The following is an 18354-nucleotide window of genomic DNA, read 5'->3' as shown; positions in this document are numbered from 1 at the left end:
AAACCCGTTCCGGCAGCAGAGCTCCAAGATCGACTACTCGTTGCCACTTGAGCGATAACCCCCAACGTCGAGCAACTCCGTTGCAATCGCTTCTAAAGTTCTAGTACTCCATAACCTATCCACAGCACGATAAACTCAAAGATTAAGTAGGTCATGTGGGACGTGCAGTGTGGACTCTACTTGTAGAGGACATAGAGGTAAGGCTTCAGACGAACGCATGAATGATTGCCAGTGGTGAAATTTGGTCCTACTATATTTCAGTTGTTCGGCGTCCCCATAGCTTCCAGAACTATGGGCAGTATGTTTGCCAACTCAGCCAATCAGACACTAGAGACTCATGCAAACTCGCGCTCGCACCAATTCAGTACCAGTCAGCCTCAACCAGCTAAAACTCGCCGGTTTTATTTTTGACCACAGGGTGATCGACGGCTATCAGGTGTCATGTCAGGCAAAAACCTGACTCAAGGATGGAGAAGCTCAAGCCCCCAAGCAACCCTCCCCAATCTCCGGGGTGGGCAGCTCAAGCTTCTAGAAGAGTGAATCTCTTCGCCTGATCCGACGAACGATTTTCCCCCAGCGTTGACAACCAACCCTCTTCAACCTTGTTCCCGGACAACAGGGCTTAGAACTCTACTCAGAGACTCTGTCAGCCCTTTTTGCCGCTCTATCCTCTTAAATCCGAGGCGGAACCAATTGAACCTCTTCCTGGGTGTTCAGATGCTCTATCCGTATTGTACTACTCCATACGGATACATCTCGGCGCCCACGCGCCCCGGTCAGCCCTCCCACAGACTGTGGGGTGATCGACAGTCTGATATCTGGACTGAACAAGCTGCGCCTTTCTTTTGGAGCCTTGATTGACACGAACCAGCGCGGTCCCTTGTAGGAAGCGCTATTTGAAATATGTGCATAGTCCGACGGCAAGTCTCCAGTTTCTCAAAGTGCAGAAGGAATGGAGGCGGCAGAGACCCACGCCTCCCTCAACCGCAATCACAATACAACTGAATCACATTGGTCTCTAACGGTAGCCCATGGCAGTACCAGTCAAAATTGCAAGTTGAGTTTTTTCCGATTGAGATGATCAAAATTGGGGCGAGTCTACCAAAGGTCTTGTGCCTCCGATCTGCGCTCAACTTGAGCCCAGCCTGACCGAGTCCATGAAGATGCTAAAGCCCTCCTGTTACCATCCTGAACGCCGCCAATGGACCTGAAAGACGCTACTACTCGCTCTGATATTACAACCCATACAGCCATGAAATGTTTCCCCTTCCATTCCCAAGAACCTCTCTCATGTCCCCTGCTTTTGTTACCGATGCCTCAAAAAGGCTGATGTACACTTCGCCCAGCGCGTACATGTTCGCGCTGGGATATTCACGAGTTTTGCCGTCGCCCCCCTTTCGTCTACTTGGGGGGCCGTGAAGCATATAGGAAAGAGACGTTTGAGGGGTATCATAGAAAAGCAGATGCTTCGGAGTCGAAGGCATAATCATAATGTACGCTTCATGTATGCTGGCCGTGTGCCGCGTCATGTCTAAAGTGCCACCGCGGCAGGCTCATCCGACCGAGACTGGCGTAGCCAGCCATCCGGTGTCTCGCCTTGGTACAACGTCGACGGTGTTCCTTTTCTTCTGAACGATGTTGTGTTCGATTTTGATACAGAGTGGATTGTTTTGTGTGTGTGTATTTGATATTGACTTTGGTCTCCCTTCCTTTGGACCACTTGCGGTCGTGCAACCGGAACCCTCCAATGCAGTAATACTTGTAAATAATAGAACCAATTGTAAAATAGTGATAATGAATGTTTCATCTTTCGTCGGGGGATGCGGTTCTTCTCTTGTCCATTCTATGCGAATTGTCGTTTGTAGACCAATGGCATTTTCCGAACAACATAACTTGCTCTCGTCGCTCATCCCCTGATGTTGACTTCGCTCGCCTTTATTCCTCAGAAGATCAGTTCCCGCTCCTAGCGTCTCTGCCTCTTTTCTCGGTCGTTGGGAAAGCCTGCTGCGTCTTCGCTACGACGCTTTCGGCCCCGATCTTCGCGTCGGTCTTCGTTCGGTCTTAGACCTCCCTCGCGAGGTCCACCTCTGGGCGCACCCCGCGGGTTTCCAGCCCATTCTTCGTTCCTTGGCCCCGTCGCTGCATCTCCACGTCCGCCATCTCCGCGATCGGTCCGATGGCGAGTTTCGCGACTGCTTCCTGTGTTCTCCCGGCTACTGCCGTGAGTAGGGTTCGCATGCGACTCCCTAACGTTGCCGGACGGCTCTCGACCAGAACGCCGGGATTCACGTTCTTCTCGACCAGTGGATGACTGATTTTGAGCCCCGGACCTTCTCTCCCTGTGCTCACGGGGCTCCTTGCCCTCCCTTTCGCGACCAGGACTGCGTTCTCGTTCGCGACTGCTGCGCCTTGAGTGCCGCCCACGCTCTGAACGATGCTCGCGACGGCTGCGATCATGTTCGGTTTGTGAATGATCCTCGCCGTTTGTCTGAGCCCTTTCTTGTCCCACAGGGTTCGGACGTTCTTGGACTGGCGTGGATACCGGTGATGCACCTGTCAGAACTTGAGCATCAGAGCCAGCGATACTACCTCTGGCAACCCCACGCCCGCGGATACTTGTGCCTCTGTTGGATTCAGGCATGTTGGCCTGTGCTTGCTGCAAAGTGCTATTGATACCCGCAAGCTGTCTGCGACTGCCGCCGCTGCGACCTCGATCATTCGATGACGGTCCTGATGGTACGCCGTCGGTAGGAGCTGGGAAATTGCCTGTCGGTGTTCGGTTGTTGTTACTTTGGCCTCCTGACGGGCGGTCTGGTGTGTTGATAGGGGGCAGTGGCGGCCGAGAGTGACCGTGACTAGGTAGCTGTCCAGGAGGCGGAGGCGGTGGTGGCGCAATCTGTGCCAGTCGATCAGGGTGAATACCAGGAGCCAAGGTAGGTCCTCCCGAGGCTGGAGTTGGTGAGCCTGCCGGGCCCGAGTTGATAGCACGTGCGCGATCGGGGTGTGCTGCTGGGGTCGGCGTCATGGCAGACGGAGAGTTGACGGGCGGATTAGACTCGTACTGATTACGTCGTCCTCTGCCTGAAGCCGGACCTGTGGGTGGATGCCGTTCTTCAGGCGCCGCCGGGCTGTCTGCATTCGGGAAGCGACCATCAGATCGTGAGTTCGGGGTGCCCGCGGATCCACCTCGGGCAGCCGCTCGGCCACGACCACGGGGTCCCAGTGGAACCTCGTTCGGGGCAACTACCGACTGGATTGGGTTCAGACGGCCGTAATTTTGGTCCTGGTGAGTAGTGCGGCTGTGGTCAGGTTCAGAGTTTCGGCCGGGACCCAGGAATGCGTCTCTGCCCTTGTCTTGGCCAGAACGGTCACCGTCTCTGTCGCCTATCCGTTCTGTTCTGGGGTTATAGGCAGGGGACTCCGCATGCGTGTCTCTTCCAGAGGATCGATGATCCGAGTGATGGGAGCGGCCATGTCTGTCATCCCTTACAGGCTCTGCTGGTGCCTCTGGATTGAATCGCCCGCTTCTCCGCGGCGAATGACCTCGTTGAGAATTTCGGTCTCTGGGCTCATCCCTTGTCGGCCTGGCTGGTGCTTCGGTTCGTGGCTCACCGATCAGGGCAGCACGTTCAGGGTTGATCAATTCAGCACGGTCAGGCTCCGGAGCACGCTGGTCAGGGGTCCGCTGCTCGTGGCTTTGAGTCTCCTGATTGCGCGGTCCCCGGCCGCTTCGCCGGTCTGTCTCTGATGATCGAGGCGGGCGGTCTGAGCGGTTAGACCTACCAGGGTGGTCTCCTTGGATCAAGGCCAGGCGAGCAGGGTTGACAGGAGGATCCTCCGCTGGCTTCTGCGTAGGTTGAGATGGCGGGGTGGCGACGGCAGGTTCTCTAGACAGTCTTCCAGATTCAGACACACGTCCGTTTGTTGGAGGCACTCTATCTCGGGAGGGACGACCTTCCCGCTCATGGGGCCCGTGATCGCGACGAGGGGGCAGCGAGTCTGGTCTCGAGGGCCAATCTTTCTCGGAAAGGCGACCGGGTTCTCTAGGGGGAGCATCTGGTCCTCTCCTGTCTTGTCCAGAAAAGTCTCGACTGCGGTCGGGTCGTGATGGCTCGGCGAATCTGGGTTCTCTTGAGGGCTCGCGTGGGTCCCTGTGATCTCTGGTATCTCGAGGCTCTCTTGTATCCCTGGGACCGCGAGGCTCTCGTGCATCTCTCGGTTCTCGGACCCGGTCTGGCAAAGCGTCAGGAGTGAAATGAGTACGACCGAAATGGCCAGGGATAGGGACGTCTGGTCGCTTGGGCAGGTTGTGCGCACTTCTGTCTGGTCCCGTGGGTGTAGGAGTCGATCTAGGCACATCCCGGTGGTTCAGATTGTTCGGCAAGGGCGTTGCATTCGCCGGCTTTGGTGTTGGCGGCTTGCTTGAAGTGGTGGACCCGATGTCGCCACGCGGGAAGCCTCCCTTTGCTGTGTCCGGCTGGGAGGCCGAGGGCTTGGGAGGCAAGTTGGGATCCTTTTGAGTATGTGTAGCTGGCGCCGAGGGTGCTGCTGATCGGGATCCAGCATCTTTGCTGTCTTTGACCTCGCCGTCCTTGACTTCGCCGTCTTCCTGCTCTGCCGCGGTCCTACGAACGAATATTAGTTTAGCCCCTGGAATGCGTCCTCTAGGCAAACCTACCTGGCTGATCGAGGGTGGAATTCAGTCGCGGTCGGGCGCAAACTGGTTGATGTCGACTCGTCCTTGGCCTTTCCGCCATTCTGCACATGGGTTAGTAATATCCTGAATCTCCGTTTGTCTTGTTGCCTTACCATGTTCGGGCGGAAGCCGGCGGGTATAATCCATTTGTCTTTTCTCCTCTGCAATTCCGACAAAGCACCCTGCGCCGCGACTGACAGGTCCACGCGGTGTCCCTCCTCACCAGCAGACGCAGTCTTCGAAGCTGCCTCACGATCTGTGATTGTCTTGAGTTGATCGGTAAACTGTGTGCCCATGAAGGTGATTGCTGGGAAGTGATCGAGAACCGCCTTGAGAATTGTCATGGCGTTACGGATGTGCATCCATTCCATACCGGCGAGGCACGACTTCAATGCCAAGTTGAGCTTGCTGTGCCAGCCGTACAAGATGTCGCGGAATTGCGCATGATCATAATAAGATGATGGCTGTCCCTTGTCATCGAACTCGGTAGCGAAACCGAGGAAGAAGCTGCGCTTGCCCACCGCTTCTCTGTCGTAAGCGTTGGTGTCGCGATGCCACCTAGCCAAGTCTTTGAGGATGCAGTTGAGGAACCTGCCCAGGTGCTCTGCCTCGCGGACTGTGCAAGTGAAGATCATGGCCCGCAGCCTGTTGACGCTGAAAAGCCGATCATACAATGCCTTCAGACGGAATTTGGGTGCGCCGAGCATGTGGAGCTTCTTGATAAACACATAGCAGTACTCAGCGTCGCTAGCGGAGAGCACCAGCCGGGGAAGTAAGCATTGCTCGAGGATCGCATCAGACAGACCATTCAACTTCTCCGCTGAACCCGTGAACCAGGTTTCCATGTGATCCGTCATGTAATCTCGGACGACTCGCGCTCGCTTCATCTGGAGATCCGCTTCCTTCGGCAGTTCGTTGCTGATCTTGAGCAGCTCAGCCTTCTTGGCTTCCTTCTTGTTGATACCGCTGCGACTCATGTCAGAGCGATCTCTGTCGAGCTCTTTCTTGAGGTTCGAGAGTCGCTTGTGAGCGTTGTTGTAGCTGGCAGCTGGGACCTCGATGTCACCGAGCTGTAGAGCCCAGAAGAGGACATAGAACTCCGGGCTGAGCTTGGTCCATGAGGTACCTGGAGTTATGGACTTCATTGATGTGACGATGGGATCGAGCGCCTCGTGGATCTGGCGTCCGGCGTCCTTCTTTGCCTTCTCCCGGACCTCTGCCGGCGTCGGCTTCTTCTCCTCCGCCTCAGATGACTCCTCGGTGGCTTCCTTTGCTTCGGTTGCGTCTTGAGCCATTGACAAGTCTCCGTCGGAGTCGATGTTGATTGTGGAGTCTTGCTTTTTGGTGAACATGTTGTAAGCGACACCCTCACGACCGATGAGGAACGCCAGGCTTGCGTCAAGTCCAAACTCGTCCATGAGAATGGTGATTGCAGGCACCAAGGCCTCAAACTCGTGAGGCTCGAGGTTGGTTCGTAGAAGATCGAGATACTGAACCAAAATCTGATGGCTGTCATCGATGACCGAGCCGATGTACTTGATGTGCGCCTCATCGTCGGGGAGCTTATAAATGGCAGCTTGTCGGTATTGAGCAACGTTGATAAGCAGGCGTCCAGCAAGTTTTGAGTCGACGAGAGACTGCATGAGGCGCTTGGCGCTGCGAGTCGACTCAAACCGCTTGTCCTGGAGACTGAGCAGTGTCTGGCGTCGCAGCACCTCTCCTCCAGACATGGCCAAAATTTGATCGTCGGTAAAGTCAAGAACTTGTACAACACCTCCCATTGATGACACGAGCTCTTTGAGAATAATCAAGTCGGTCGAATTGCCCTGGAAGAGTTGATCGTTCACGTACTGGAGAATAGGTGTCGAGTCTAGAATGGAGTACCGCTTGAAGACTTTGCCGGCGAACTTGGAAAGAGCTTGAAGCCATTTGCTAGTCAGCAGGATGGAAGATTCCTGAGTACGGCTTCGCTTTCCGCCCATGGAGCTCACGAGAGACCAGATCAGGACATCGTAGGCCAGATCAGTGAAGTACTTGGCGCACTCAACAAAGGCTTCGATGAGATTTGCGTAGGCCTCGATCTGGCCCAGAGCCTCCTTGAACACAATGCCTGGCGACGAATAGCTGGTCTTGGCTAGCGACTTGGCCATCTCGCTGAGGTTCGTGAGAGAAATGCGCTTCATCACACCTCTGGTCTCCACGCGAGTGCGAGTGAAGGCTGCCTTCATTGCCGGCAATCGGGAAATCTGGCCTTCAAACCACTCGGCGTAGATGGAGTATCGGGTTGTGACAGGGTACAGCTTGAGCAGGTCCCAGACGGAGTTGACAATAGCCGCATTGGCGTTGGTCATGCTGAGAGCAGGAACCAGAATGCGCCGCAAGAGGTCTTGCCACCGGTCCATGTTGTGTTGGGAGCGGTCCTCCGCCAAGCTCTTCGCTCCAATGCTGACAAACTTGGCCAGTAACGCAGGGTCTTTGCCGATGCTCACGCCGGAAAGATTCAGGAACGTGTCGCACAATGTGAAGATGTCTTCGACAGTCTGGCACACTGGGACGTTGTCTGCCCATTCGTCCCAGTAAAATCTGTAATGCTGATCTCTGCCGTCGAATCCGTCGGGAAATGGCCATCTCATGGACTTCTTGGCTGGTAAGGTGGAAAGCTTGACGGAACCCTTGGGTACACCGCTCTGATCAATGTCGGCAATCGGTTTCGAGCTGGGCTCAACCGAGCGGGCGGGAGTCGGCCGACTTTCTTGGTAGACCTTCTCCACACTGTAGTTGAGGATGCGATGAATCCGTTCAAGAACTTCAGGATAGGCTTCGGGTAGCCAAGGGAAGCGGCCAAGAATGAAAAGGGATTCAGGAATGGCGCCAATGGTCAAAAGGCAGATGAGCAATGCGGCCTTCTGCTCCATGGGCTCTGGCAGCTTTTCTTTTTCGTCTGCGGCAGCGTCTGTCTTGGACTCCGCATCTGCTTTTCCTGCAACGGCTCGAGTACGAGTCGTGGGGGGCGGTGCGCTGTCGTCAGGCAAGGCACCCGCCATAAGTAGGGCATTTTGTGCGGCGCCAGGTCGGCTCTGCCTCTCCTTTTCGTCTAGCTCCTTCATCTTCTTTTCTCTCATGGCTTCCATCTCCTCATCAAGAGGCCAGAGATGTGGGTAGATATCGACCAGTGACATGAAACCAACCTTGACGAGAAGTGCGACAAGGTAAAGCAGATTAGCTGGCAGGACATCATCGGGATCTCTGGCATCGGAGGCGTAGAATCGTAGCTTGAAGCCAAGCAGCTGGGCAGCGGTTCGGTTTCCCTGAGGCGGGAGAGTCTTTGTCAGCTTCATCCATGCCGATGCAGCATTGACTTCGGCCTCGGATGCAGACTCTGATCCTTCAAGCAACTTGAGGTGGTCGCCTGTGACTTGTCTTCCTCCAAGCTGGAAGAATGCATCGAGGTGAACCTCACGAGCGCGGTCCCAGAACTCGATATCGCGTTGGCGCCTCATCTCGACACTCTCAAGTTCGACTTCTTGGCTAGTCATCCAGTGCGACGAGTCGGGCAGAGCCCAGGGAGGTAGACCACCTGCGTATGTTGACGAAGCAGGGTTCTGATTGCTCGGCCACCAAGAGCTGACTCTGAGAAGCTTGATGAAGAAGCGGAACTGCTTGATGAGGACTGCGGCAAAAACGTCGAGCGTAACGTCGAGGACTCTTCCAACATCGAGATCGAAAGTTCCAATAAGGCCCTTGAGACGCTCAAAAGCTGCATGGGCCGTTTCGGCAGACGGCGGCTCCGAGCTACTAGTTGTGAAGAGCTCAGTCATGAGCTTGGAGTAACCTTCGCTCTCCTCGCGGAGCAGGTTGTAATTTGCTTGTCGGTATAGGAGATTTGTCGCACGCCTGATACCAAGCTTAACGAAGGTCTCGCGGATCATGCCCAAATCTTGAAGAAGCTGAGCATCTAGAGTTTGGCGCACAAGCTCCGATGAGACACCTGTGGCTTGAATGAAGTCGCGCAGCTGAGGTCTGAATAGGTCACGATCATTGTCGAAGATTATGGACAAAGTATCGAGAAAGAGAGTGTGAGGCTCGAACGAGAAAGACTCCTTAATCATTTCTTGCGATTCCGAGCCGAGGATCTCTTTCATGCAAGCGCCAGCGTCAACAGGTGACAGCCGCCCCTCAATAACGGCATGAATAAACTCTTGATAGATGGCGGCCAGCTCCTCGATGTCCACATCCGACCGTGAGTCGACTCCATGGGTGACTAGCTTTTGCCTGCTGCCGGTTTCCCATGAGGTAATCGCCTCGTCGGTGAGATGCTCATAGCAGTAGCTTGTCGGTACAGGGGAAGGCGGATGCGAAATTGGTGCCGGAGGCGGTCCTGTTGCAATCGGTGCAGGATGTTGCGGCTGCGACGGGGTAGAGGGTGGGCGAGGAACAGTCGGGGACGTGACGCGGGAAGCGCTTGCCGACTGGGTACCAGGCTGTGACGATTGTCCCTGGGCGGAATCTCGGCGATCGTTTCTTCTAGTGTTTCTGCCACCGCGGCCGCCTCTGCCTCCGCCCTCTGAAAAGTCTCGTTCGCGCTGGCCCAGCGGCATGTCTCCGGGTCGATGGGGTGAGGGTCTGCCGCCTTCGCCCGCAGGGCCACCACGAGCCTTGCGTTTAGGAGGCATCGTGCTCTCGTCGCGGGTTTCTTCAAGGTATCATTTGGGTATCGCACTGTCTCGATGAAGCCAGTCTGTATGTCGCCAGAGTCAGTAAAAATGCAGACGATTAATTTGCGCGCGCGTTTGAAGATGGAAGGGAGAGATGCCTTGCGGTTGAAAGGATTCAGAAGCTTGTCGCGTGTAGCTTGTTCAGCGAATGCCGTGCACAAAGGAAAGTTGAAATAGCTAGTACAATCGGTTGGGTCAAGCAATCGCTTCGACGAAAAGAAATAGAGCTGCTGCGATTGCGGGAAAAAGTCGCGCTCCAAAGTTGGAGATTTTCGGGGTTGGCGACAGAAAGGTGACGATGAACGATTTCTCGCGTGAAGACGCAGTTGCAACTCCAGAGTCGAGCGAGCTTGAGATCCACTTCACTGAAAACGGGTAGCAGCCTCACGGAGGAAGGCTGTGAGGTGGAAGGTACCGGAGGAAGGTACTAAGTACCTGGGTAGCTTTTCTTTTATGGGGTATTCACCAACTGAGGGGTTTGGATTGGCTACGCGTGAATGTACGGGGGTGATTATAGCGTACCGGCCCTGGAGACCTGCCAGCTGGCTGACTCCCAATTGACCGGATCTCGGCTGACTCATCGATCCCCTGCGGCCAATGATTCGCCATGGAAATAACGGCTGCGATTAAGATACCGGCAAAGCTGCCAGTCATTACGCCATTTTCGGCGCAAATCTTTGGCTGCCCTCATTGAACGTTGACCAGTCATACAGTCACATCGAGCAAGTGGAATCCCCAGATTCTTCATATATCTCGCATATCTCGCCATCGCGGAGGGGCTTTACTCCCAGTAACATTACCCTTGTTCTACCTTATTCAAGGCCTGTTTGTATCTTCAATTGAAGACATCCCGACCCCAGTTTGCATCCCAAACGCTGCCCCTCGTTCATTCCGAGATCGGGATGGCCGCACAAAATTTACAGAACGGCGCTCAGCCGAAGTACGGTCAGTTTATCCTTAGCCTGGGAGTGTCATTTCACCTCTCAATTCGTCTTAACCGCATCATATGTCTCTTCAGTACGAGCTAAGTGGCTCACTTCTTGTTCTATTGCTCTGTAATCCCACCTCAAAATGTCATGAGAATGTTCCTCTTATCAAGTAATGAGACCGGTTGCTGAATACCCGCAAGAAAGAACCCAAACGCAGCCTGAGAACCCGTTTGCTACCCTGATTCCGGAGCAACAGTTCGCCATCATCCCTGAATTCACCCTCGAATCGGGGGTCACTCTTCAAAATGTTCCCGTCGCCTACACGACCAGAGGCAAGCTCTCGCCCAATGGCGATAATGCCATGGTCATCTGCCACGCCTTGACCGGCAGCGCAGACGTCAGCGATTGGTGGGGTCCTCTTCTCGGGGGACCTGGCAGAGCCTTTGACACATCGCGGTTCTTCATCGTATGCATGAACGCCATGGGAAGCCCGTACGGCACGGCGAGTCCTGTCACGGCCAAGGATGGAGATCCCGAGAAGGGCATCTATGGACCCGAGTTCCCCTTGACCACAATCCGTGACGATGTCAAGTAAGTCACGCCCCATCGCCATGTCCCGTTGCTCAAGGCTCATACGTTCATAGTCTTCACAAGCTACTCTTGGACGACCTCGGCGTCAAGCAAATCGCCGCAGTCATCGGCGGCTCACTAGGCGGCATGTTCGTCCTGGAGTGGGCCTACCTCGGCAAGGACTACATCCGCTGCGTCGTCCCCATCGCGACCTCGAGCAGACACAGCGCCTGGGGCATCAGCTGGGGCGAGGCTCAGCGCCAAAGCATCTACGCCGACCCAAAGTACGACGACGGCTACTACCCCTTTGACGACCCGCCCTCCACGGGTCTCGGCGCCGCCCGCATGTCGGCCCTCCTGACCTACCGCAGCCGCAACTCCTTCGAGTCCCGCTTTGGACGCAACATCCCGGACCCGTCGAGGCGGCAAATCATCCGCGAGCGGCCCAGACCCAGCACGCCGTCCGAGGCGCACTTCCACATCCACAACGACGGGCACAACGTCAAGCGCGTTGGCCTCTCGAGGCAGAACAGCCAAGGCGGCAGCAGCACGGCGGAGGGTACAACGCCCGTCAACGGCGCAGCGGAGGCAGCGGTTCCCGAGTCTCTGGATCCCCAATTCCACGGACCCCAAACGACGACAGCAACGACAACGGACAGCCTAACCGGAGGCGACAAGCTCCCGACATCAACCTACTTCTCCGCGCAATCCTACCTCCGCTACCAAGGCCAAAAGTTCGTCAAGCGCTTCGACAGCAACTGCTACATCGCCATGACCCGCAAGCTCGACACTCACGACGTCTCCCGCGACCGCGCGCCCACCATCGCCGAGGCCCTCGCCCTCATCGAGCAGCCCACCCTCGTCCTCGGCATCGAGTCCGACGGCCTCTTCACCTTTGCCGAGCAGGAAGAGATCGCCGAGCACGTTAAGAACGCCCGCCTCGAGCGCATCGACAGCCCCGAGGGCCACGACGCCTTCTTGCTCCAGTTTGAGCAGGTGAACCGCTACGTGCTGGATTTCCTCAAGCAGACGCTACCGGATATCATGGAGAAGCAAGGCGAGGAGGTGGAGGAGGTCGGTGTTGGACAGCTGACTAAGAGCAGCACATTTGGCGAGGCCGAGGTGGAGGATATTACCGCCTGGTAACGAAAGGGGGGGGGGGAGTAAAAAATGGGTGTGCAATATAGGTAGAGAGGGCCAAACGGGCAGACTCTCATCATCTCTCTTCATGGGTTATTTTTGTTTCAACAGGTCTGGAGTCTTTTTCAACAACTCAGCGATCAAGGAAATAGATGGGAAGAATTTTGGGTTTGGATCATGCAGTGTCTTGCAATCGTGCCTCTGACGTGATTGTGGAATCTGGACTACGGAGTGGAACATGAGTGTAATGAACCTCATGCAGACGATAATGCCGCATTACCTAATGTCACTCGGCTCTACTTGGCCATATACAGAGCTTGGATTTGATTTTGGGACTTGGGTCCCTGCAGATGGACCGGAAACATCATTCTCACGGACGACCTCAAAGCATAACATTGAGCTCATCGATGTCGAAGCGTCTCACTGGCAACCTCGTCCTGTCCAGAGCTTTCATCTCCTCCTCCTCGAGCGAGCCGGGCGTGAGGTCTTATGAGCTATATGGCTCCTTTCTCTGAATGAGCCACAACCCATTCTTAATGGGATGCGGTTCCGCAGCTTGGCATTTTAAACTCCTTAAGCGGGCTGCCGACCGGGCGCACGAGAGATATTCCTATCTCGTTCTCGGGGAGGCTCGCGGAAGATTTCGCAACCTTGCTTCCCAGGGAACCTCAAATCCCAATCATTGCCGCTCCCCCCTCCCGAACGTCGCCGGAGCAGTTCTCATGAACGGGAGTGCAGCAGTAAACTCTAGGTAGCCTGAAAGCTAAGCAGGAGTTCCTATTTGTGGCGTACGGAGGGCTTGCAAAGGACGAATGGCGGAGCAAGGAGGTTGAACGGCTATTGAAGAGACGTACCACAATAGATGACTCGTCCATACTACATAGTTTAGCCGGCCGTAAGGGAAGAGTAAAGGTACTGAAACCAAACTCTATCGCCATAACAAGAGATGATGAGCTTGTCTGGTGGTGAGGGTGGTGTGCCATTAATACTGCTGTAAAGACGGATAGACCGTAGTCCGGATAAGCGGCATTTCAGGGGACAGTAGAAATCAGGTGAGTGTGTACGGTGCGGTGCGGCAGCTTCGTCCAAAGGCTGACCGGCATATCGCCGAAAGACGCGTTGGCCGCTCGGCGGTGATGAAATGCAGCCTTCTCCCCCCTTGTTCTTCGAGACTCTCTCAACTTCTGAGGACGTTGGACGTGGACAGAAGACTCTACAGAAGAGTCGCTTCGGTGTCGCGGGGTACACGTGCGATAGGGAATCCCTGGTATTGGCTCGGGGAATCCCTGCCTCATCCCCTGCCCAGTGAGCCAAGCGAGTGCACTGGCAGATCTGGAGGCCGTGGGGGGCTATCAAGTAATCAAGTGTCGTGAGTGAGGCGTACGGACTACCGGTGAGAGAGGGAATTATTAGGGGAGGAAATTGGCAAGAGGCCATGTCAGTACGTATTATCCTATCGGCCGTTTCTGTACTCCGTACGCGTACTTAAGGTCAGGTAGGCGTCTGCCCGCATTTCGAGCCTCGGTGTGCCAGTCAGGTGAGAGGTGGTCAATGGAGAGACGGGGAGTAGCGTTTGGTTCGTTGATCTGGACCGAAAGAGACTGGACGTGTTTTCAACGTGTTTGATGCGACGTCGGGAATTCCTGTGCGGAAGAGATGCACAAAAAGGAATGGGACATTGAAGGTGCCGTTTGGGTGACTGCGTCAAAAGAGTTCCGTGTGGTCGGCGTTCCAGCGTCCTTCTAGAAGGAGCACCCCTGCTCTCCCGAGTCGAAGTCTGGGAACCTGGAAGGATCGCGGTGGGGGCGACGTTGATTCTTGGGAACATGGCTAAGGAAAGAGCCACTCGCATGAAGAGCGTCTTCCCTGCCAGATCCGTCGTGTCCAGCGTCGCCCAATGCATGCGGAAAGAGTCAGACGCTCATTCAGAACTTGGAAGGCACCAGACTAAAGCTGTTAAACGGTGGAGAAGGAAATGGAAGTGGATACGCTGGGCTGCACCTGCCTTCCCAGGTTGCCTAGAAATGACCTGATAATGCATCGTTTAGTGACCCTGGCAAGAGCGCCCGTCTGACGTTTGGAGCCAACTTTCCTTACCTTCCTTATGGATACCTTACAGTCCGTCATATTGCTCGCTCTGTCCTTCGTCCCAATTCAATTCATCGCTGTTTCCCAAAAATATCCTGGTAAGCTTTTGCTGCCTCACCTTTTCCGTCTTCATCGCCAGCCGCGTCCGCATATGCAAAAGCTTTACCACTCCAGCAAGGAGGGCCCAGACCAGAATACAGACCAAAAGGCAACTAGCAAAATGATGTGCAAGTCTACCAACGGCTGGGGGCCTGTTCATTCTTCAACGTTCTCCACCGGTGCCCCACCGAGGCAGAAATCCGTACCGGACGGCTATCGACAGCACGTGGCATCGCATCGCAGCCTGCAACTTGCATCCGTCGTCTGCTGCCTGACCATTGGCAACCGGCTTCCCCCTTTTACAGGCTCACGAGGTGCCTTATTGCAACCATGAATGATACGGCCCTGGTCTCGACTGCTTTTGTTCATCTCGTCGCCTATTCTGACAGAGACAAAAGTATGTTTCCCCAGTCCTGCTTCATTCGATGTTTCTTGTTAGCGCCGTGAGTTGAGACATTGTTCTTCGGGGTCAGACTCTTGCCCTTGGCTTAAAACGCAGACAAACTTTCTTCTGCCCGGCCACCCAATCACACTCTATCTTGTCCCTAATTCCCAGTATCCGTACGGATACAATACACACCCACACACTCTCTCTGGCTCCGGGACGATTAGCTTTAGGGCTCCCTTTCCTTAGACGATGTTGGCTGCAACCGGATCCGGGATCGGTTTGACAAACAGGACGTGACACGGTGACAGATGCGAACCATCACCTTGTTTAACATTACAATCGTTCCATCCATTCCGCCCCCAACTTTGCTTTCCCCAGCATCCGACCAATTCGCTCTTGCGTCTTTGCAAACTCTCCAACTCTGTATTCAAACAGCTATTCTTAACACGCTACTGCGTACTGTGAGGTCAGAGGAAGGAATTACTAACAATATACATGGACATTCTTTACGTCCATGCCCATCCCTTCCACTCATCCAATCGGCCACGTCGCGGGCCCTCCCCCCTTTTGACTAGCATCCCCCTGCCATTTGTATGCCCTGCCAAGCCCCTGTCACCCAACTCCAGCCCCTCGCCCAATTGCAGAGGTCTTGTAAGAACGGATCAGGCGGACTATATGTGTGGTATGCATGTCTGTGGCCCTCGGGCGTTTCCCTTTAAACTCTCCTACACCCTTCACGCCCCGCGCATTTGAGATCGAGTTACCCAACCCTTAGCCGAGCCTGTGGTTATCCAACAAATGTCAGCCACGATCGCGTTGACTCTCGATACTCGAACATCAGAGATTCCCGGCTCAGAGACACGCCAGCTACGCACCTAAGCGACGACATACGCCTCGACGACGGAGGACCCGAAGTTGTGGATTGGAGAAAGGAATTGGGGGTTATCGAGAGCTGCCCAGCACACGGACTAAGGCTCTCCACAATGGCATCTGGGCGGACGACGGCGACATAGACCGGGCAACATTGCCATTGCGACGACTTTTCCATCAAACTCTTGCTTTCAACAACGCTACTTTCTCAAGATGGACGAAATGTTACCGCCGCCGATGACCCCGTCCACGGAACGGATTCATCGGCGGACGAATGGAGGCAACAAGGCCTTTCACAACTTTGCAAACGACTACTCTCATATTACAGACCCCTCATTAAGGAGACGATTGGCACTGAGCGAAATTGACAAGGTTCCTTTTGGCTTGTACCGTTAGTCTGCACCGAACCTTTTGCGCTTTGCGCTTCTCAGCCAAGACTGACATTGAACCGCAGATGTAAGGGCTATTCTGGTTGCGGGCGTTGGTTTCTTCCTCGACTCATACGACATCTTTGCCATCAACCTCATCACTACTCTCCTCGGCGTAGTGTTTTGGCAAGGGCCTCCTGAATCGAGTGCGCATGGCTATGGCGGCAACAACGGCGAACTGCCGGGTCCGGTGAACTCGGCTCTCAAGGCTTCAACCAGTGCTGGAATCATTGTTGGCCAAATTGTGTTTGGCTGGTTGGCCGACGTTTTTGGCAGAAGAAGGATGTATGGTGTGGAACTTGGAATCATCATCTTGGCGACGTTAAGCGCCGCCCTGGTCTCTCCGAGTCAATCGGTTAGCTTCACTGGGCTGATGATTTTCTGGAGGGTTATCATGGTAAGTGCCTTGTATGTTGTTGTTGTTTCTGTGCCACTGCTAACGACATCAAGGGCGTCGGCATTGGAGGTGATTATCCGCTCAGTTCAGTCATTACATCAGAGTGAGTTGGGTCTTAGGTCATTAACTTCAAGAATTGGGATTGACGCGGTCCACAGGTTTGCGCCAACCCGATGGCGAGGAGCCATGATTGCGGCTGTATTCTCGATGCAAGGCATGGGTCAGCTCGGTGCGGCCGTCGTGGCTTTAGTCACTGCCGAAGCCTTCAAGGACTCCTACCTCGACGTTCACACTCTCGGCGACTGCCATGCACGATGCCAGCTTGCTGCCGACCGCTCATGGCGCATCATCGTCGGCATGGGTGCGGTGCCCGCCTGCATAGCATTGTACTACCGAATCACGATTCCAGAGACGCCGCGGTACACCTTTGACGTGGAGCAAGACGTCGAGAAGGCCGATGCGGATATTCGAGCGTACATGGCGAGCAAGTCAAAGGGTGACTACGATACGGATTTACAATTCAAGATGAAGAAGGAGACCGGTCCCGGCTACAACACTCCGGCAGCATCCTGGCCTGATGCCTGGGCATACTTCACGCAATGGAAGCATTTTAAAATGCTTTTGGGCACTGCCTTTTCCTGGTTCTTCCTGGTGAGTTGCATAACACTCGGAGAAATCACTTGGTCTAGGCATACTAATGTACGGAACAGGACCTGGCATTTTATGGTCTCGGGCTGAATAGCACCGTAGTGCTGCAAACCATTGGTTATGCTGACGGAGCCAATTTTTACAAGAGACTACACAACCAAGCCGTAGGACTGATCATACTGGCGTGCGCTGGTGCGATCCCAGGCTATTGGGTTTCCGTCTTCACCATCGACACCCTTGGCCGTAAACCCATCCAGATCATGGGCTTCTTCATGCTCACCGTTATTTTCTGCGTGCTCGGCTTCCTGCTCCACCAGTTGACCGATGCCGTCTTTCTGACTTTGTACATCACTGGCCAATTCTTCTTCAACTTTGGCCCCAACACTACCACATTTATCGTTCCTGGCGAATGTTTCCCGACCCGCTACCGTTCCACTGGACATGGAATATCTGCAGCGATGGGCAAAGTCGGTGCTATCCTAGCACAGGTTATCAGCATCCCTCTGCTCGCCAAAGACGTCCCTGGCGACTGCCACGGCGATCACTGTGCGCCCTGGCTCGACCGTCTCCTGGAGCTGTTTGCACTATTCATGTTTCTCGGTATGCTGTCGTCATTACTCATTCCGGAGACTAAGGGTATGACTCTCGAAGAACTTGCCGGCGAGACACCAACATCCTACAACCGCGGCCGCAATGGCAGCATATCGCATTACCCACGCCCGCAATCGAAGTGGAATCCCTTCGGCGGTGGACACCCCGCAGGGTTCCACTACCCACGTACAAGCACCGTCAAAGCAGCACGTGTCGGTATCATGACGTCGCCCGACCTCCTCGCAGAGGAAGAGCGCAGGAGAAGGAGTCAGACCCGGTTCTGGCGCAAAAGGCGGAGAGAAAGGGGCGGCGGCGGCAGCGGCAGCAGCATTGGTGGAAGTACGGACGAGTACGCGATGAGCATACGAAACAGCGGTGTATCTTCCGCATACACTGGGAGGAATATGGGCGCCGCTGACGAGCAGATGCCTGCCGATCCCGCGGCTCCCGGCGTTTTCCCGACATGGGGCGCCGGGTGGGGCCGGGTGGATCGCGGGGCGCAGCCGATGGAGAACGTCAAGTTACACGACGTGGGTAGCCTCCTGAGGCGGGATTCCCGCGCGTGATGAGAATTTAAAAGGCAATTAGCGGGCGTACGGTTTTTTGGGTTGACCCTCCCGGATGGGGAATGAGGGGATTTTCATGATGACGACCTTTCGCTGGATATGGATCTGTCTGGCTACCGTAGATAGTGTATGATTATAGCATCAAGACCGCCCACGCGGTGATTCAAGTTTCGCTCCGCAAGCATTATGACTTAACTGTTGATCTTTTCAATATTCAATCGCTTTCACA

At 54.9% G+C, this 18354-nt stretch overlaps 3 protein-coding genes across 3 annotated transcripts; 2 read left to right on the top strand and 1 right to left on the bottom strand.

The window, feature by feature from the left end:
- Nucleotides 1-1172: 1172 nt before the first annotated feature.
- On the bottom strand, nucleotides 1173-9750 carry HER10_EVM0001120 (THO complex subunit 2). Its single transcript, XM_035482849.1, has 3 exons — nucleotides 4810-9750; nucleotides 4679-4758; nucleotides 1173-4625 (listed from the first exon to the last, which is right to left on the bottom strand). The coding sequence occupies exons 1-3, from the start codon at nucleotides 9367-9369 to the stop codon at nucleotides 1964-1966; spliced, it is 7302 nt and encodes a 2433-aa protein (XP_035331197.1). The 5' UTR covers nucleotides 9370-9750; the 3' UTR covers nucleotides 1173-1963.
- Nucleotides 9751-10115: 365 nt separating this feature from the next.
- Nucleotides 10116-12251, top strand: HER10_EVM0001967 (homoserine O-acetyltransferase). Its single transcript, XM_035471699.1, has 3 exons — nucleotides 10116-10356; nucleotides 10541-10931; nucleotides 10985-12251. The coding sequence occupies exons 1-3, from the start codon at nucleotides 10314-10316 to the stop codon at nucleotides 12054-12056; spliced, it is 1506 nt and encodes a 501-aa protein (XP_035331246.1). The 5' UTR covers nucleotides 10116-10313; the 3' UTR covers nucleotides 12057-12251.
- Nucleotides 12252-14470: 2219 nt separating this feature from the next.
- HER10_EVM0006391 (H+ symporter) lies at nucleotides 14471-18297 on the top strand. Its single transcript, XM_035475977.1, has 5 exons — nucleotides 14471-15886; nucleotides 15950-16320; nucleotides 16374-16423; nucleotides 16479-16971; nucleotides 17031-18297. The coding sequence occupies exons 1-5, from the start codon at nucleotides 15709-15711 to the stop codon at nucleotides 18123-18125; spliced, it is 2187 nt and encodes a 728-aa protein (XP_035331527.1). The 5' UTR covers nucleotides 14471-15708; the 3' UTR covers nucleotides 18126-18297.
- Nucleotides 18298-18354: the final 57 nt, after the last annotated feature.

This window comes from Colletotrichum scovillei, assembly GCF_011075155.1.
Source record: "Colletotrichum scovillei strain TJNH1 chromosome Unknown Contig00007, whole genome shotgun sequence".
In the NCBI taxonomy this organism is placed as follows: Eukaryota; Fungi; Ascomycota; class Sordariomycetes; order Glomerellales; family Glomerellaceae; genus Colletotrichum; species Colletotrichum scovillei.
This window is presented reverse-complemented; position numbering and strand designations above follow the sequence as displayed.

Excerpts from the sequence above, each read along its gene's own strand:
- HER10_EVM0001120 (XM_035482849.1), bottom strand. The coding sequence starts at position 9,369 with ATGCCTCCTAAACGCAAGGCTCGTGGTGGCCCTGCGGGCGAAGGCGGC. Across the intron at positions 4,759-4,809 it reads CCGGCTTCCGCCCGAACATG|AATGGCGGAAAGGCCAAGGA; the intron begins GTAAGGCAACAA and ends ACCCATGTGCAG. Across the intron at positions 4,626-4,678 it reads TTCCACCCTCGATCAGCCAG|GACCGCGGCAGAGCAGGAAG; the intron begins GTAGGTTTGCCT and ends ATTCGTTCGTAG.
- HER10_EVM0001967 (XM_035471699.1), top strand. The coding sequence starts at position 10,314 with ATGGCCGCACAAAATTTACAGAACGGCGCTCAGCCGAAGTACG. Across the intron at positions 10,357-10,540 it reads CGGCGCTCAGCCGAAGTACG|AAAGAACCCAAACGCAGCCT; the intron begins GTCAGTTTATCC and ends AATACCCGCAAG. Across the intron at positions 10,932-10,984 it reads ACAATCCGTGACGATGTCAA|TCTTCACAAGCTACTCTTGG; the intron begins GTAAGTCACGCC and ends ATACGTTCATAG.
- HER10_EVM0006391 (XM_035475977.1), top strand. The coding sequence starts at position 15,709 with ATGGACGAAATGTTACCGCCGCCGATGACCCCGTCCACGGAACGGATT. Across the intron at positions 16,321-16,373 it reads TTTTCTGGAGGGTTATCATG|GGCGTCGGCATTGGAGGTGA; the intron begins GTAAGTGCCTTG and ends AACGACATCAAG. Across the intron at positions 16,972-17,030 it reads CCTTTTCCTGGTTCTTCCTG|GACCTGGCATTTTATGGTCT; the intron begins GTGAGTTGCATA and ends TGTACGGAACAG.